This window comes from Sebastes fasciatus, chromosome 13, assembly GCF_043250625.1.
Source record: "Sebastes fasciatus isolate fSebFas1 chromosome 13, fSebFas1.pri, whole genome shotgun sequence".
Classification (NCBI taxonomy): Eukaryota; Metazoa; Chordata; class Actinopteri; order Perciformes; family Sebastidae; genus Sebastes; species Sebastes fasciatus.
The window spans coordinates 22,097,732-22,116,495 of NC_133807.1; the positions used below are offsets into that span (position 1 = coordinate 22,097,732).

Consider the following 18,764-nt stretch of genomic DNA (forward strand, 5'->3'; position numbering starts at 1 on the left):
GTAAACATACACCCAAACTGTTGCCTAGCAACGCAATTCTGTTGCAATTCCATTGAAATTAGCTAAAACGGAGTGTTTCAGACAGAGGGTAAATACAGGCACATTCAGGCAGACAGTATGAGGAAAATAAAGTGTTTTTTGAACATTACAGCATGTAAACATGTTCTAGTAGAAACACAAAATACAAGAATGAACCTGAAAATGAGCATAATATGGGACCTTTAAAGTCTACCAACCTAATTCACAGGTACATATTTGTACATTGACATTGTGGAAGGAAAAATAGGTGTCTTAATTTTACTATAAAACAGTTTATGTTCAACAACACTTTGTGATATAATTTTCTATAATATATTTTCTAATATTGTACAAACTAGCCACTCCCAAATATACTGTACAACCAGTGGCTTCATTTTTATATGAGGCACTGCATTGACTACTAATATTATAAAGTAATATTCTGGAGGAAGGGCCCAGCCCAAATGCTTTCTTGGGTAGATCAATGCAAGTCTAATATGCCTTTTTCAACAAAACAATTTCACTACAGACCATTTGTCTTCCTTTCACATTTTTCAAAGTCCTTTTTTTAACAGAATCTAGCAAAGCCAACTATCTTACTGCCTTAAATAAAGGCTCTTCAATGTTTCAATCTCTGAAACATTTTTCAAAATAGTTGCACGACAGTTGCTAAAATGACATTATAACCTCAGCCATTGGATGCCTGTCCTTTGCCACCAATGAAATACGGTACCTCTCCCCTTTACAGCTCATCTCGTGTTGTTTCTTTAGGCTCGTCATCCACCTCAAGTTTCAGGTCATCTTCTACAATCTTCCCATCTTTATTGTAGTCCTGGTTATTGAACATGTCCCTGATGATGGTGTCGGCATCGACCCCTGGCCGAAGACGACCTTTGCCCTCTTTAACTTGTAACATGATGAAGGCTGAAAACTGGAGAAAACAGGAGATAGTTACACTGTTACAAGCATTTTCACTGCTTAAACATTGAAAATAGGGAGCAGGGCTGACCCGCAATTATGTAATAATAATGTATAAATCCCCAAATAGTCCATGAAATAAGGAATAACCCCACAACATTATTCATATTCAACATAATTATTAGTTATTCTAAGACGGATATCTGTTTGTTGTGTGTGAACAGCAGTGCGGCAGTGGCACTGCAACGAGGGAGATGAAGAAGAACATGTTAGCCTGCAGCGCTGCGCCGTGAAGCTTCAAATACCTTTGAATATTTCTCACCAAAGCCCAAAAAATATCATTTGGGAAAGCCCTAAAAGGTAGTTAGACTGGACCTAGCTTGTCTGCTTACCTCCTCTAGAGGAACCTCTTTGTCACCATTGAGGTCCATAACAGGAAAAAGGGAATCTGGGCCGTCTCCCAGCCACACGAACATATAGCCTTCAGGCACTCCCTTCTGCAGCTCCACTAACTCCAGCTCAAAGAAGAGCACTGCACTGCTGGGAACTTCTCCAGCTGGAGACACCAAAATAGAGGAGAGCAAACATGATTTCTGGTAAAAAAAGAAAGTGTGATCAGAGTGCGATCTGAGTAGTCCCAATGACTGACCTCCATTTTCACCATGTCCCCAGTGTGGTGGACAGACCACCTCCCTCTTCTCGCCCACACACATGCCACTCAAACCTTTCTCCAGACCCGGGATCACCTTGTCCGCTCCGAGAGTTGTGATGGAAGGCGAGTCGTAGTGGTCCCTGGAAATGGAAACACAACCCGTTACCACAAAAAAAAAAGCTAAATAAAACGTTCATATATAAAAACCTCAAACCATGCAGGCACATGTGCTGTTGTCATGGATATGTACAATTGGTCTATCATCTTCAGTTCTAGGCCCAATGAAATCTGTCAGACAAGGAGCCAGGAATGATTACATGCAGGAAGAGGGGGATGCAGTGAAGCAGAGGACGCTCACGAGGAGTACAGCAGGGTGCCGTCCATCAAGGAGCAATTATAACGATACTGAATCAAATCGTCAGCTTCACTGGTCACTTTGCATTCCTGAGGCTTGTGGGTAACTTTAATGTCGACCGGGTCTTTGGGGTTGTGGAAATCAATGACGTGAATGTCAAAGACCAGCACAGCAGAGCCAGGAATGAGTTCTCCTACAGCGGGAGAAAAAACAAACAGGGTTAGGGTTAGAAACATAAACAAAATTCTGGCCACACATTACACGAAAGTAAAGCAGATGATGGCGGCCGTAGCAAACGCAAACACGAAGCATAAAGTAGTAGTAAGACGGACCTGAGAAATTGAGGACCAACTTGTTGATTTTGGACAACAACTGGAATGCTTATTTCTCATTTATTTATCATCCATATTTCAAAAAATATATATTTTCATATATTCACATATTATTATATTTGTATTTTTTATTTATTTATATTTATTATAGAATTTTAGCAATTCAATTTTTTTTTCTTCAATTATTAGCAACACAAACTATTTTTATTGTACAATTCCATTATTAATGAATTAAATGCTTTATTACTATATCCGTGACTTTTGTGGTCCTCCATACAGCCCCTCCTCCACACACTATAGGAACAAAACTGTTAAATATATCATAATATATCGTTATGTGTGGGGTCTGTCACATTTTCGAAATCTGTTAAGCTTTGAAAAATCTTTTAGTGTGAGCCAGCTGGGGTTTGTTGTTGCTCCATTCCAAGTGTTTTTTTTCCAGTCTTCCTAAATGTATGTGTCAAACTCACCAACTCCGTCTTCGCCATAGGCCATGTGAGGAGGGACGGTAATCCTTCTCTTCTCTCCTATGCACAGCCCATGCAGGGCATTGTCCACCCCTCGGATCACATATCCCATGCCGATGTAAGTGTTATAGGTGCTGTTTCGCTTGTAGCTGTCGAGGAAAGCGTTAAACTCTCTTTAATTCAATTTCTTTTTTATATAGCGTGAAACCATAACAGAAGTTATCAAGACACTTTTCATAGAACAGGTCTAGATCGCACTAATTTATAGACCCAACATGAAATCCCCCATGAGCAAGAACTAGAATGACAGTGGCAAGAGAAAAATCTCCTTTAACGTCGTTTCGCTCTAATGCGGTGCGGGAATGCCGAAAATTTGCATGCAGATTTTCCGCATTAACGCACCGCATTTTCAACAACTATTGACAACTATGCACACCAGGTACGATGCGAATTATCCGTGTTGCTGCGTTCCGGCAATTATCCCGCTGAAGTCAAGGTCTGTCCCAATTAATTTTTTTCAGTGTTTATAAATCTCCGTGCAAATCTTTTGGACGAAAATCCGTGCTTGGTGTGAGATGGCTTTTAACAGGTAGAAACCTTGGGCAGAACAAGGCTCTGGGTTGGCGGCCATCTGCCTCGACCAGTTCATTTTGCATGTATATTTTATTGCTTTCTGAGAATGGAGAAATCCCAGGTTTACCTCGAGTCGAAGGCTGTGCCGTCCTGGAAGGTACCGTTGTAGTGGTAGCGGATGTAATCTCCAGTCACCGTCCGGCGGCTGCAGCCTTCAGGCATCTCCTTCACCTCCACAATCAGATCATCCTTAGGGTTGAACACATCAACCAGCAGCACCTCAAACACCAGCGTAGCCTGAGGAGGGACCAGAGTTCCTGGCAGGAAAAAAAACAAGACTTTCATGGAGTCTATATCTCACAGTCTCATGTCCATACCGGTCACATGTACTTAACCTTAATGTGGACCAGTTTTTAAAGCCTTCACTCACTTTAGAGAGTTTTACTTTCCTACCTTCCAGGCACACATTTTTTCGTTCATATTAGTGTGGTGTGCAACTTTCAACTTGCAGTGACTTGCAGAGACAGAGAGTTGAGCCCATTAGCAATCCTTTTTACATTACTTCTATTAGGGCTGTCAATCAATTCAAATATTTAATCGCAATTAATCGCAGGATTGTCCACAGTTAATAGCTTTTAATTGCAAATTAATCGCACACTTTTTATCTGTTCAAAATCTCCCTTAAAGGGAGATTTGTCAACTATTTAATATTCTTAACATGGGAGTGGGCAAATATGCTGCTTTATGCAAATTTATGTATATATTAAATATAGGAACTCAATTAACAAAACAATGACAAATATTGTCCAGAAACCCTCACAGGTACTGCATTTAGCATAAAAAATATGCTCAAATCATAACATGGCAAACTGAAGCCAGACAGGCAACAACAGCTGTCAGTGTGTCAGTGTTAAGGGACCCCTTTGAAAATGGCTGACAGTTTTTTCTCGCCAAAATTTTTAGCATAAGTGGAATGTCATTTAGCCTCCTCCACGACAAGCCAGCATGACATGACATAGCTTCATATGATTCCAGTATCTTCACTATAGCTTTAAAACTGAACCTACTACAACCTCCGAAAGATCGATTGTGTTAATGCATTAAAGAAATTAGTGCCATTAAAAAAAAATTGCGTTAAGGCGTCATTTTTGCGTTAACTCTGATAGCCCTCTTTTCTATACATTATTATTATTGCATTATGCAGTCAGTGTGGACTCTCCTCAAAAGTAAGGGCACCCAGAACGTAAACAATAATCAGACATGAGTACTGTCACGGCTTCCCTCTACTTGCTCTCTAAAAGCCACTCTAGACGCCCTGTAGATATATACATCTCTAATGTGTTATCTTTCAAGTTATTGGCTTGTTTTACTCACGGTTGAGGTGACTTGTTGGCTTGATGTTAAATGGCTCGTGTGGTTAATCAAAAATAAATCAAGGTTGTTCCAATACACATTCAGCAAAATGAATCAAAACCAAATCAAAACTCAGAAAATTACAAACTTAACTTGTCTTTACGTTAAACGTTTGAGAACTGTCTCTCCTTGGTGATATTTTCAGCCTCAAATTGCCCACACCTGACTCTACTAATTGGCTGGAGCGACATGGGAATTGTAGTCCTATAATTTTCTATGGCCTACAGAGGTCACCACTAGATGGCAATATTGTTTTAACTATGTACACAAAACTAAATAACAAATACTGTGAGAATAAGAATGACAATCAACAGCTGATTCTCAAGTCAGAGTTCTACACATGTACCTGAACACAACTACAGAGAAGCATTTTCAAAATAGTCTTTAGGAAAGACTGATCAACATTTTTCATCATTTTCTGTCAGTTTATAGACCAAACAAACAACTAATCGATCAATCGAGAAAATAATCGACAGATTAATCGAAGATGAAAATGATCGTTAGTTGCAGCCCTAATCAGCAGTAATGAAAAGTATATGTGATTTATAGTTATTCTCTGACACTGAAAACATCAAATCAAAGTCTATCAAAGACCATTGAAACATAAATTTATATAAAAACAGTTAATATTTGTAGGTGAGCAAGTTTGAAAAGTAAAACTTTAAAAACGAATTAATTTCTTTAACAGGTTATATTATGGTGTGAAATTATTAGATACTAGCCACAGTCATCTTGAACATCATTAGTTCGTAGCCTACCATGGCCGGTCTCTCCATACGCCAGGAAGGGTGGGACGATGATGAGCCTTCTCTCCCCGACACACATGCCCAACAGACCCTCGTCCATGCCTTTAATGAGGTCGCCCTGTCCCAAGTAGGTGTTGTAGGTCGTGTTCCTCGAGTAACTAAAACAAACACAAAGTTCTTGAAAATCACAGAAACAGATGGAAGTACCTTAAAGGAACAGTATAACATTTTATATGTATGAATATAATATTCATAAAGTATGTTTTCATTAGTGTATAATCATCTGAAACTAAGAATCACTGTGTTTTTTTTAGCTTAGAATGAGCCCTTCATGTCTACATATCTGGTTTCCTCTACAGATCAGCGTTGACTAAAATCTTGTAAAGAAGCGTAGTAATAGTGTTTCATTTCAATTCAAATCTGATTTCTTTTTAAGTTTTAGAGGATATGATTAAAATTTGTATTCTCATTATCTACCCAAAATCTTCCTCGTTGTCAGTGTTTTGGTTCATTTTGTAAAAATAAAAAAAAATAAGTTTAATGAAATCTTAAAGATAGGGTCGACGATGTTGGAAAGCTAGCACAATTTGAAAGTAGCATCGCCTCAGGAGCTCCGTCTAAACCCGCCCCCTCCCCTTGGGGGTCCTTCCAAGGTAACGCCTTTTGTGTTTTAAAGTTACCTGGAGGCCACCGTAGTTCTCAGTCACGCTTGTGAAACAGCAGTAATGTGAGCCGCACAGTATAAAACCGTGGTACCGCCAGCCGCCGTCTGACTTCTGTTGCTCCTAAAGTTATTATGATAAGGATGGCCTCTGAGCGAGGCGAATGGCATTACCACGGTTTTGCACTCGGCGGCTCACGTTACCGCAGTCTTTGAGAGGGAGGAGTGAGTGGAGGGGTACTCAGTTGGTTGCAATCTGCAACCACATCACTAGATGCCGCCAAATCCTACAAACTATACCTTTTAATGTAAAAAAACCTAACCTCACCTCACCTGGAGTCGAAGGCTGCACCAGACAGCAGGGTGCCGTTATAGTGGTAACGCACGAAATCCGATGCCGCAGCTGTGCGGTTGCAGATTGTAGGTTTGCTGAAAGTGCGGATCTCGACCTTGTCCTCGGTGTTCCATATGTCCAGCAAGAGAACATCATACAACAACATAGCGTCAGGAGGAATTACACCACCTGTAGGACCAAACAACACAGGTTGGCATAATCCAGTACAAATATAATGTATCCAACAAAGTGCCCTTAATGTCATGTTTATCTGCACCTGTCCCGATGCTTCCATAGGCCAAGTGTGGAGGGATTGTGATCCTCCTCCGTTCATTGACACACATGCCCTGAAGACCACGATCCATCCCTGTAATGAGTCTGCCAAGGCCAACCTGGCTGATGAAGGCTTTGCCTCGGTCATGACTGTGGAGAGGTGGATGAGTGTGTCATGAGAGGAAAAGAAAGTAGGTAGACATGTCAAAATATGAATAAGAAAAAATGTAGAGGCTCATGTCATGGTGCATGGTAATATTACAACTTTTTTTCTCCTAATATTATGACTTTATTCTCAAAATCTTAGAAATGTTTTCCCTCAATGTGGCCCTAATACTCCCTCGTATAAAACAAAATCACATTTTGTCTGCCTACAATTCATTTTTGCATACTAAAATCACTGCTAAAATATAACTCATGCTTTTTTTTAATAGAAACATTGAGGCGATACTAAAGAAATGAATGAGATGTGGTGGTTGACACGTCTGCAGTTGTTATCTCAGCTGCACTAAATTGTCTGTGAATCCATCAGGAGAATGGATGCAGGATGCCTGTATACTTTCTATGCCCATCTTAGTGTCTCCATGATACTAAAACAACGTTAACTTATTGAATAGAGACACATGCTGCATTTTGCACCATTTTAACAAATGCTAGGAAATTACTTTTTTTCCTCAAAGTTATGACTTTATTCTCGTAATATTACAACTTTTTTTTCTTGAAATAGTATAACGTTATTCTCATTAAATGACAACTTTCTTCTCATAAAGTTATGACTTTATTCTCGTAATATTACAACTTTTTTTTCTTGAAATAGTATGACTTTATTCTCATTAAATCATGACTTTTTTCTAATAAAGTTATGACTTTATTCTCGTAATATTACGACTTTTTTCTTGAAATAGTATAACGTTATTCTCATTAAATGACAACTTTTTTTCTCGTAAAGTTATGACATTATTCTTGTAATATTACGACTTTTTTTCTCATAAAGTTATGAGTTTATTCCCATAAAGAAATGAATGAGATGTGGTGGTTGACACGTCTGCAGTTGTTATCTCAGCTGCAGTAAATTGTCTGTGAATCCATCAGGAGAATGGTTGCAGGATGCCTGTATACTTTCTATGCCCATCTTAGTGTCTCCATGATACTAAAACAACGTTAACTTACTGAATAGAGACACATGCTGCATTTTGCACCATTTTAACACATGCATGTTATATGTTCGAATTCGAACGTGACGTATATTGTTACCACAGCAACACAAAAGCTAACGTTCCTGTAGAGTAGAGAGACATAAGCTGTGGATGTGAATGAACGCAGTCTAAATATGACATTAAACTGTGTATTTCACTTTTAACTTCACCTGGAGTCAAACTTTTTCCCGTCCGCATAGAAGGAACCGTTAAAATGATAACGGATAAAGTCTTCTGTTTGCACTTCCCGAGGACAAACTTTCGGTATGTCGTACCGGTCGACGACGACGTCCACTAACGGCCCCGGAGGGTCGCAGTTCACAGTGACGACACAAGATAACACCGTTAATATTGTCAGATCCATCTGGGAGAATAACTGCGGAAGCTCACAGAGCAGAGCAGAGAGAGAGAGCCCGCCTACCGGACACAGCGGTGATGAGGATGAAAAAGAAGTGGAGAGAGAAGTAACGTTACCGAGAGAAGTCTGGTCCACGGTGACTGCTGGAGTGAGACCGACTACTTCCGGTTACGATTACAAAATAAGAGTCTAGACCAGGGGTCATTTTTTTTACATGCTATACTATGACTTTTTTCGACATACTTTAACTATGACTTTTTTTTTTTAAATGCTTTACTATGACTTTTATTTTCTCGACATACAATACTATGACTTTTTTATTTTTTATTTTTTCGATATACAATACTATAATTTTTTTTTTTTTTTTTTTTCGACAAACTTCACTATGACTTTTTTCGACATACTATACTGACTTTTTTCGACATACTATACTATGACTAATTTATTTTTTTAGACAAACTATACTCTGACTTTTTTTCGACATACTATACTATGACTAATTTATTTTTTTCGACATACTATACTATGACTAATTTATTTTTTCGACAAACTATACTGACTTTTTTTTTTTTGCAGTTTCAGTGATGATAAATAACATAAATGTGGAATGTTTTATGGCTATGACTTTTGAAAGGATTTTCGACAGACTATTCTATGACTTTTTTCATGAAATTTTTCATCATAGTCATAGTATAGCTATGACTATATTTCATGAAATCTTTTGACATACTGACTTTTTTTCGACATACTTTACTATGACTTTTTTAAAAAATGCTTTACTATGACATTTATTTTTTCGACATACAATACTATAATTTTTATTTTTATTTTTTTCGACAAACTTCACTATGACGTTTTTCGACATACTATACTGACTTTTTTCGACATACTATACTATGACTAATTTATTTTTTTCGACATACTATACTATGACTAATTTATTTTTTTAGACAAACTATACTCTGACTTTTTTTCAACATACTATACTATTACTAATTTATTTTTTTCGACATACAATATGCCTTTTTTTTTTTTTTGCAGTTTCAGTGATGATAAATAACATAAATGTGGAATGTTTTATGGCTATGACTTTTGAAAGGATTTTCGACAGACTATTCTATGACTTTTTTCATGAAATTTTTTGACATACTATACTATGACTTTCACGAATGGGCAGAAATCCTGACAGCTTTTTTCAAATGCAGAGTTTCTGAATACGGCCTGTGTGTGTTTCCCTGTGGATTGAGTGTTTCGATACTTTCACAGTATTTATATAGGACTTAAGCCTGCTTAAAATAAAAAACATGAAAATCTCACTTTTTTATAATATGGGACCTTTAAATTAATCAAATCACTTGATAATTTATCACACCATTTTTCATTTTCACATCCATTTTCATCACAAATTTTTTGCTACCGCCACCCCTCATACAAGCTGACATTAGAAAAACAATCAGATATAATGTAGGCCTACTCATGCATATGCAATAGAATATGTTTATTTAAGTAAGAAAAGAAACATGCATTTGTGCTTTTATTCTGGATGGGTAATCGACAAACTTTCCGGCCTCGTCCTGTCTCTCTCAGTCTTGCTTAACACACGTCTCTCTCTCGGGTCCCACCCACTTTCTAATGGAATTCTGCAAACGTGTAATGCCCTAATGCCAAGAGGCCTGGCCCAGGATTTCACTATGAGATGAGCCTGTGTCTGTTTTTTTTTATTCTCCACATTGCAAACAGACACACAGAATTACTTTGCGGGCACATCTATCTGCATCAGAAAACAAGATACTGGGTCCTAATAACCGTCCTTCTCTCCCAAAATATGTCTTCTAACAGTTATGAATGTGAAACGTTACAGATATTGCAGAGGCTATATATTTGCCCCAGAGGCGATGTGTCAACTATGTAAATGGATTTTTTTTAGCTCATCAACCCTCATCAAGTCTCAGCTTGTTAGTTTGCTCGGAATGCAGGTGGCCAAGCTGAAAATACTATTAAAGCTCTTCAGACAACTATTCAGTCAATATACTTTATGAATAATCAGTTTGAGAGCTGAATGCAAAATTATAAAAATGTATTAACAAAAAATAATAACCACAAGATCCCTGTTAATACGTTAAAATGGTCTTGCATGCGTCTGTTGGGTGTTATGACCTGGAAAACAGTGAGGAAAGCTGCTGGACCCTCCTGCCTTTCTCGAGGTCCAAACACTATCTGTCAAGCTAGCCAGAGTTATCACCATCCATACCGGAAGTAAGAGCTTCTTTCTTCAAGGTAATTGTCCTGAGTTGTATTTGTCAGCTGTGTATGGCTGCAGATAGGCCTACCAGTTTACTTGTTGATTAATCTTCTCATATTTTTGAATTTTTTACTAAAAAAATGCTCAAAGTTGCCTCTCAACATGGTGAAGGTAACACAGCAAATAAAAGCGAAAATGATGACAAGAGATAACAGTGTTTACCTGACGGAGAACCAGGGGTTGAGGGTGGGTACCACCACGCTTCTGTCAGGACCACGGTGTTATCAGCTGTCACCACCAAGGTATGAGAGCAGTGCAGAGCAGCAGCTGTGAGCTAGCTAGTGGGGGACCCTCATATAGCACAAACATGCAGGTAAATAAAAGCATGTGCAGCCGGCCCGGCTATGTAAACAAAGCACAGAGAAATTACAACACACACAGACGGAGAGCGACTTCATTCTCTGCTCAGATAGACATTACTCCTCTGTACATATTAAATATTTGTTTGCTGCTATATTAATGCTCTGGTTATCGAATTTAGCACCAAGCAAGCTCATCTAGGCATTTCTTAACCTGGAACATGCATGCAGAGGTATTGTATCCTACAATTTTTCAACCTAAATACCTCAGACCTGTTTCATAGTGATACACAGAAACACATTTCAATCTGTTAAGATAAAATGAGATAATCCTTTATTGGTCTCCTGACTGTATCTAATAACTGTTGAACATCACATTGCTGTGAGCCTTCCGTTCTGCGAATAATAAAAAATATGTGGAGAAAAAAAAAAGAAATAAATACAGAAGATTTACTGTAATGCCATGGGGAAAGTGATGGAGGGAATAAAAAACACATTAAAAATCTAAAGCACTGCAGCATGCTTTGAATAGTGGCTGGCTGTGAAATTACAAATACTATACTATACTATATAGCTTTAAGAGCCATGGTGCAAATCAGTTGGGGCTTTTATTTTGAAAGTTCTGACCAGATGTTCTTGTTTCCAGCATGTAGTTTCTGTTTTCCCAGCCTACGTGCAGGCAGACATGAGCATTCCCTGGTAAGAAAGAGGAAGTTTCCTTGATCCATTCAAAACAAGCAGTCCTGCTGTGGCCGGTGGAGGTTAACGATGCTCCTGAGCAGCAGCAGCAGCAGCAGCAGTCCGGGTCTGTGTCTGTGTCTGGTCCTCCTCATCCCGGTGGCTCTGGTGGAGGCTCAGTATGAGAAGTACAGCTTTAAAAATTTCCCCCCGAAGGAAATCATGCCGCTGGACTCATCCTACAGCTACGCGCTGGAGCAGTACGGGGCCCAGAACTGGGCGGAGAGCATCAAGTACCTGGAGCTCAGCCTGCGGCTCCACCGGCTGCTGCGGGACAGCGAGGCGTTCTGCGGCCGCAACTGCAGCTCCGTGAGCCGGGACAACGAGACGCTGTTCTCGGACAGCAGCCTCCGCGTCGTGCGACACATCCTCCTGAGGGCTGCGTGCCTCAAGAAGTGCAAGAAGGATTTCCCTGTGTTTAACCTCTCGTATCCTAAGAGGGATTTACTGGAAACTTTCGAGAAAAGGGTGCCATATCGGTACATCCAGTATGCACACTACCAGGTGAGTCCAAAAGCTTCATTTGGAGAGTTTTGTGTGTGCCTAACGGTGCAAAGTAGGCCTTTACCACTACATCCTGACACCAAAAACTTCCCTAAAAGTCCACTTTTTTAGTGGATGTTGTAGAAAATGTAATATAAAGTGACATAAATGCGATTTGGCCTTTTGTAAACTAAAATAACGCAGGAGCATATACAGTAATGTGGATTAAGCATTACCATAACTGTGCGTAATGGGCGCAATCACACTACAATGTGGTGCAGTCAGTTTCTGGAGCCTTTGGTTTGACTCACCGAGAGGACATTTTTTGATGTGCAATAGTTTCCCTGCTGCTTTTGTTGCTCCCTCCTGCAGACCTCAAAGCATTAGTTGAGTATGTGCCACGTCTCTTCCAGTGTTCACCTGAAACAATCCCCCTATTCTTCTCTGCCTCTGCCAGGCTGGGTGATGGGGACTATAGGTCCAAGGCAAAGAAAACACATTTTTGACTCATTCTTGGTTTTAAAAAGTGTGCAAAGATCTCCAGGTGATCTCTATGTTATTGTAGACAACATTCATTCTATTGGTGTAATAAACAGCCACCATCTGAACCCATTGAACTGACTGCTGGGACTTGCTATAGTTATGTCTGGTAAATTAAAAGGAGAATCAAAGCTCTCCATGATCAAACAGCCTCCCAGATCAACAAACATCCTTTTAAGCTCTAGTTTACAGGATTTACATGACTTTGTTTTTACTTACTGTATTTGTTTTTCATGAATATATGCAATTATCAGCATCAAAAGGTGGATCTCTCCTCTTCTGTGAGGAGGTAGTTGAACGTGTTTATTACATTTAGCCAAGGCTACTCTATACAACTGTCCTTTTTTTCTTAATGTATTTCACATTTCTGCATACAGCACCACATTAGTTTTCTATTCACTGACTTCAACAATAATTCATATTCTGACATCAGTGATCTACATCTGTAGGTAGTTGTTGGAGCAAAAGGAGTCAGAGTAGGGATTCATGCCGATACTGACTCAAATAGCTGGATCGTATGTCAGTGACAATGTGGCTAATCTATTAAATTCAATTCTATGTTAATATACTATATGCATTATATACTGGAATTTTATTCCTGTTTAAGTTTTGACCAATTTGTTCCTGCATTAAAAAGGTTTACAATGAATTGTTAATCCTGTTAATTGTGAAGATTTTTTACAAAGTTGTTGGTGTACGGGTTATTATTGTAATAATAAATATCAATTCAGTAAATGTAAATCTATGTATTTATTTGTTACATTTTGTTTTATAAAGTTAGGAAATCAATGTTTATATGAAGCCTGATGTTGCCTTCCACATAAATGAATGATCCCAGTCACTTCAACACAGTGAGGCATTCAGCTTATTAATTAAACACTGGTATCATATCGGTGCTCCGTATCGGCCGATACCCAAAGCCAAGGTATCGATATCGATATCGGTACTGAAAAAGCTGGATCGGTGCATCCCTAGGTCAGAGGTCACGTTAGGCTAAAAGCTGCTGTTTCCCTTCATGCCAGTGAGAGTGATGTTGTTTCATACTTTAAAATTATCCTTCCTCAGCTTAACAACGTGGAGAAGGCTATTTCGGCGTCTCACACCTTCCTGAAGAAGAACCCAACTGATCCCCATTTGACCAAGAACATGAACTACTACAAGACGCTGTTTGATGTGGAAGAATATCTCATCGACCACGAGGAGCAGCCGTACGAAGTTCGTAGATTAACACTGTCGTTCTTATCAAATTAAACGCATACTAAACTATTCAAACTTCTACAAACACATGTCTTTGTCTTCCAGAGTGTTTTCCTGAAGAGCGTCACGCTTTACAACAACGGAGACTTCAGCGGCAGTGCCCGAAACATGGAGCAGGCCATCACGCACTTCTTTGAAATATACAGTCTCTGCTTGGTGGGCTGTGAGGGCTCATATGAGATCTTAGAGTTCAAAGACTTCTATCCCACCTTGGCAGGTAAGAAGAGAGCAATAAAAGAGAGCTGTTTCAGTTCAGAGTGTTTTAGATAAGAAAATAACATGCTTCTTGTTGCCTCAGATCTCTACACCGATGTGCTGAAATGTAAGGTGAAATGTGAGGAGCACCTGACTCCCAGCGTTGGGGGCTTCTTCGTGGAGAAGTTTGTAGCCACCATGTATCACTACCTCCAGTTTTCCTATTATAAATGTAAGACAAAGACTCTGGATTCAGGCTTTTGACAGCAATCTGTGTTAACATTGTTTTAACATGTATTATTTTGTGATCCTCTACAGTGAATGATGTAAAGAACGCTGCTCCGTGTGCAGCCAGTTACATGCTGTTTGACCGTAAAGACCAGGTGATGCAGCAAAATGTAGCGTACTACCGCTTCTACCGGTCACAGTGGGGACTAGAAGAAAAGGACTTTCAGCCTCGGCCCGTGAGTGAAACAAAGACCTCATTACTATTCTCTTCTAGTACTTCCTGCACTTTGGTAGTTGAACCATAGGCAGCAGCAGAGAGTGTTAGCAAATTACACATTGGCTGCACTAAACCAAAGCAGGAAACCTATGGCATAAAGTGGTCCTAGCTTGAACATTAACACGATCTCAGGGTGGTAATTAGAAAGCCACGTACTCTCATAAGACGGAGTTGTTTTCCAATCTTTTTTGCTTGGTGTAGATTTGTCAGTGGCTGCACTGTTCCAGCTCTGTGTGGTAAACGTCTTTGCCTTCTGAAGCTGCCCCAGCTTCAATTAAATTTGGCACTGCTGTAAATACTTTAAGGCTTCCAAAATGAGAGGCCAAAAAAAGCAGTAAACAAAAGGACAACAGGGCAAATTTGTTGCTTAGTGCCGAGCTATAAAACAGGCTTGTTGTCACCTGCTGCTTGAGTCAACACAACATCTGACGTCACGTTTGTTTTTTCAGGAGGCCCTGAAGTACTTTAATGAGACGACCAAGCAGAAAGAGATGCTGGAGTTTGCGCAGAACTACCTACAAACTGACGATGAGGTATGTTGTTGTTGCGAGGCAGAGATGGTGGCAAACTTACAGGAAGCATTTGTTTTGGGCTGCAGAGTGATATTGTGAGCACAGCAGCCACGTTTAGTTATCCCTCTCTTTGCAATCAAAAATAATGGGTTTTTAATATATTTTTTTATAATTAAAAGGAAGAAAAAAGGTCTTTAAAGCGAGCATATGTAACTATTTTTAAACAGCGTCAATGTAGCCACAAGTGACAATTATGAAATAATGTTAAATGCTAAAACATATTGTAGCAGTAGCACGAGTAGAGAACAATCTTAAAGGTACAGTGTGTAGGATTTGGCGGCATCTAGTGGTGTGGTTGCCGATTGTAACCAATTGAGTACCCCTCTGCTCACTCCTCCCTTTCCAAGACTGTGGTTATGGGAGCCACTGAGTGCAAAACTGTGGTAACGCTGTTTGCTTCGCTCAGACGTCATCCTTACCATAATAACAGTACTTTAGGTGCGACGGAAGTCAGATGGCGGCTGGTGGTGGTACCACAGTTTTACACTCTATTGCTTACGTTACCGCAGTTTCACAAGCGCGTCTTGCCTGGCCTTCGGGTAACGTAAAGACACGAAAGGCTCTCTCTGTGGACTCCGTGAAGAGGACCTGCTCCCTATGTAGATATGAAGGGCTCATTATAAGCTAACAAAAACACAACGATTCTTAGTTTCAGGTGATTATACACAAATAAAAACATAGTTTTGAATATTCAATTTCTGCTAACAGATCCCCCAAAATGCTTTATACAATGTTCCTTTACAAGGACGAAAAAGGTCTTTAAAGTGAGCCCAGTAACATTTTTTTAAACAGCGTCAATGTAGCCACAAGTGACAATTATGAAATAGTGTTAAATGCTAAAACATATTGTAGCAGTAGTACAAATAGAGAACAATCTTAAAGTCAGTGGACTGACTCATATATGTGTGTATTTATCTACAAAACCACAGCTAATATTAGCCGCCATAAACTACTGGTCATACCCGACCAAATCAGGTTGTAGCTGTCATTGAATGACAATGCATGTAGAAATTTCCTTAAAGACACAATAGATTATAGCATCGTAATTGCTATAATCTACCAATTAGAACAAAAAAGACACATTCTAGACGGATTTTATAGACTCATTTCACCCAAAAATTAGACATGTTTTTTACTTACTCCAAGTATGTCGCTATGCTGAATTATCTGATGAGGTTTTCAGATATCCATCCCTGAGATTTTTTTTTATCTGCACAAACAAAATTCCACCAACCTGCATTGTGCTGGGGGTGGCGGCAGAGACAGACATCTCAAAACCTCAGCAGATAAAACCCAAACTGTCTCCACGGCTAGACCACCCCAGTGAACTCACACTTTAACTTGGCTCAACAAAAGCTAAATTGGCGGTTCTAGTTGGAGTTTGGGCATTTGTTTTCCTGAGTACAAATGCCACCTTTCATTCAAGTTTATCAAATATCCTAAAACATGTTTGGGGATATAAACTTTTACGTTGGAGGAGTAAACCAGCAGACTAAGTGCACGCTGCTGTTGTGGTTAAGGAAAGGGAAGCACAAGAGAAAAAAAAGTCTGAGAGGATGAAAGGGAGAGGAGAGGGGATGAAGGCTGCGGAAGGGAAAGCAGGAGGGGGGCTGTGTTTTCCGCCAGCAGCATGTGGTATGTGGCTGGGAGGTGTTGGCCACTGAGACTGTGCCACATCCACTTAACTCAGGTCAGCCCCTCCCATCTCTACTCACTGCCTGGACCTGAGAGCTGGAGAGGAGGACTGGGAGAGAGGCTGAATTACAGGCTGCAAAAGTGACAGATTTATAGACATAAAAAGGAAAAGGGGTGCCAGATAGAATGGAAGTAAGATAGTAAAATGCTTGCTTGCTGTTGACTGTGAGTGTTTTGTGTTACCTTTTAAGGACGAGGTAAGTCCAGAAGAAATGGCCTCCTCTCGCACAGATCATCATCCTGACGCTGAGTTTGAGGGTATGGGCGACTACGAGGAGTCCTTCCTGGCTGAGTGGTGGCAAGAACCCAAAACGAAGTCGGATGCCGGAGAGGTCGTAGACTGACATCTGTCCTCGTCTCCTGTGCAGAAAGCTTCCTCATCCAGTTCCGTCCACCTCTCATGACAACAATCTAAAAAATGTTGACCTCCATACAGACAGACATTCCCAACAGTATTTAGCAGAAAAAGCACAAATCAGCTGTGTACTTTCAACCAGCTGGAAAAATAAAAGAACTCATCCGTCATGTTGATCAAGATCAGAGATCGACATATTCTGTCTTGGCTGTCATCAGCCTTTTAAAACGGTTATTTTTATAATCAGTCACTGGCCTGTATGACAACACTTGTCAATGACTTTTCTACAGTTTTTATTTAATGACAGCTGAATGCTCATGTATAAGGAAGGTGACGTTTCTTATGCTGAATGATTTGTCAACCACGAATTGGGTTGTTGTTGTTGTAATTTGCTCACAATTAAAGTAATATTTTAATATATTTTTGTTGTTTTTGTCACTTATCAATACCAACAACCAATGTGATTGCATTAGTTTTAAATTGATTAGTTGATTTATTTTGATAATCAATAAATCATTTATCGATGAGTAATTTATAATGAAAAAAGCCAAAAAGTCGCTGGTTCCAGCCTCACAAATGTGAGGATTTGCTAATCTTTTCCGTTTTATATCGTAAATTGAATACCAGAGTTTAGTCTGATTTAAAGAACCATTAAAGGTCAGACAAAACAAACAATTTGAAGACGCCAATTTGGGCTCTAGGAAGCTGATAGTAATTTTTGCTATATTATTTGATTTTATAGACTAAAAATAATCAATACATTAAAAGCGATTCAGTGTATTAAATGAGTTAGGTTATTGTTTTAATAAATCAACTTTCTTAAATGAATATAACTCGTCAGTACGTGCCTCTCTTTGTGTGCGGCAAGCGGGAGAGCAAACAGTTTTTTGACTACATTGAAAAGTTGTTTTTTGAAAGGCTAAACACCAACAAATATGGATTGCAGCAGAATATTTCATTAGATAGGAAATAAATATCCTTTTAAATAGTTTTTTATACAGGCTTTTGTATAAATTATCCAGTGTGTTATTACGATTTTAGTTATACATGTGCAAATCTGATTTTGACAAACTCAGAGCAGATAAACCTGGCGCACCCCCTGTGATCTTTGGCCCCGGACCCCAGGTTGGGAACCACTTCATTAATTGATAATAAAAATAATTGTCAGTCGCAGCTTCAGATTGAAGTATACCTATTGTGGTACAGAATTAAAGGGAAACAATAACGATGTATAGTTTTACACTGTTTTGACCTTAATTACTGTGTTTCTTACCCACTGTAATTTAAAGTAAAGAGGATTATGATTATATTTCTTTCAGAAGCAGAAAACCCGGAAGTCTAACCATCTATTAAAACCATAAACTATAAATACCATAACGAGGTTGTGAGAGTAGGTGTTTCATTTTTTAGTATTTTATTTTTCTTCCACTTCAAATCAACTGCAAGTCTCAGTTCATTTCTCTCTTTTTGTCTCAATTCAAAAAGATAGTGTCTAAAAATATGGGATACGATGCATCTTATTTTCTC

General features: G+C 39.2%; 2 protein-coding genes across 2 annotated transcripts; one reads left to right on the forward strand and one right to left on the reverse strand.

Moving 5' to 3' along the window:
• Positions 1–118: 118 nt before the first annotated feature.
• Positions 119–8,435, reverse strand: LOC141780807 (peptidyl-prolyl cis-trans isomerase FKBP10-like). Its single transcript, XM_074656199.1, has 10 exons — positions 8,109–8,435; positions 6,747–6,892; positions 6,469–6,658; positions 5,487–5,632; positions 3,443–3,632; positions 2,746–2,891; positions 1,947–2,136; positions 1,586–1,728; positions 1,329–1,492; positions 119–949 (listed from the first exon to the last, which is right to left on the reverse strand). Exons 1-10 carry the CDS (start codon positions 8,300–8,302, stop codon positions 761–763), a joined length of 1,698 nt encoding a protein of 565 aa, XP_074512300.1. The 5' UTR covers positions 8,303–8,435; the 3' UTR covers positions 119–760.
• Positions 8,436–11,559: 3,124 nt separating this feature from the next.
• On the forward strand, positions 11,560–17,657 carry p3h4 (prolyl 3-hydroxylase family member 4 (inactive)). Its single transcript, XM_074656198.1, has 7 exons — positions 11,560–12,139; positions 13,724–13,873; positions 13,961–14,132; positions 14,214–14,342; positions 14,429–14,574; positions 15,065–15,148; positions 17,074–17,657. Exons 1-7 carry the CDS (start codon positions 11,666–11,668, stop codon positions 17,224–17,226), a joined length of 1,308 nt encoding a protein of 435 aa, XP_074512299.1. The 5' UTR covers positions 11,560–11,665; the 3' UTR covers positions 17,227–17,657.
• Positions 17,658–18,764: the final 1,107 nt, after the last annotated feature.

Excerpts from the sequence above, each read along its gene's own strand:
- LOC141780807 (XM_074656199.1), bottom strand. The coding sequence starts at position 8,302 with ATGGATCTGACAATATTAACGGTGTTATCTTGTGTCGTCACTGTGAAC. Across the intron at positions 1,729-1,946 it reads GGCACCCTGCTGTACTCCTC|GGACCACTACGACTCGCCTT; the intron begins GTGAGCGTCCTC and ends TTCCATTTCCAG. Across the intron at positions 950-1,328 it reads AAGAGGTTCCTCTAGAGGAG|TTTTCAGCCTTCATCATGTT; the intron begins GTAAGCAGACAA and ends TGTTTTCTCCAG.
- p3h4 (XM_074656198.1), top strand. The coding sequence starts at position 11,666 with ATGCTCCTGAGCAGCAGCAGCAGCAGCAGCAGTCCGGGTCTGTGTCTG. Across the intron at positions 13,874-13,960 it reads ACGAGGAGCAGCCGTACGAA|AGTGTTTTCCTGAAGAGCGT; the intron begins GTTCGTAGATTA and ends TTTGTCTTCCAG. Across the intron at positions 15,149-17,073 it reads ACCTACAAACTGACGATGAG|GACGAGGTAAGTCCAGAAGA; the intron begins GTATGTTGTTGT and ends TTACCTTTTAAG.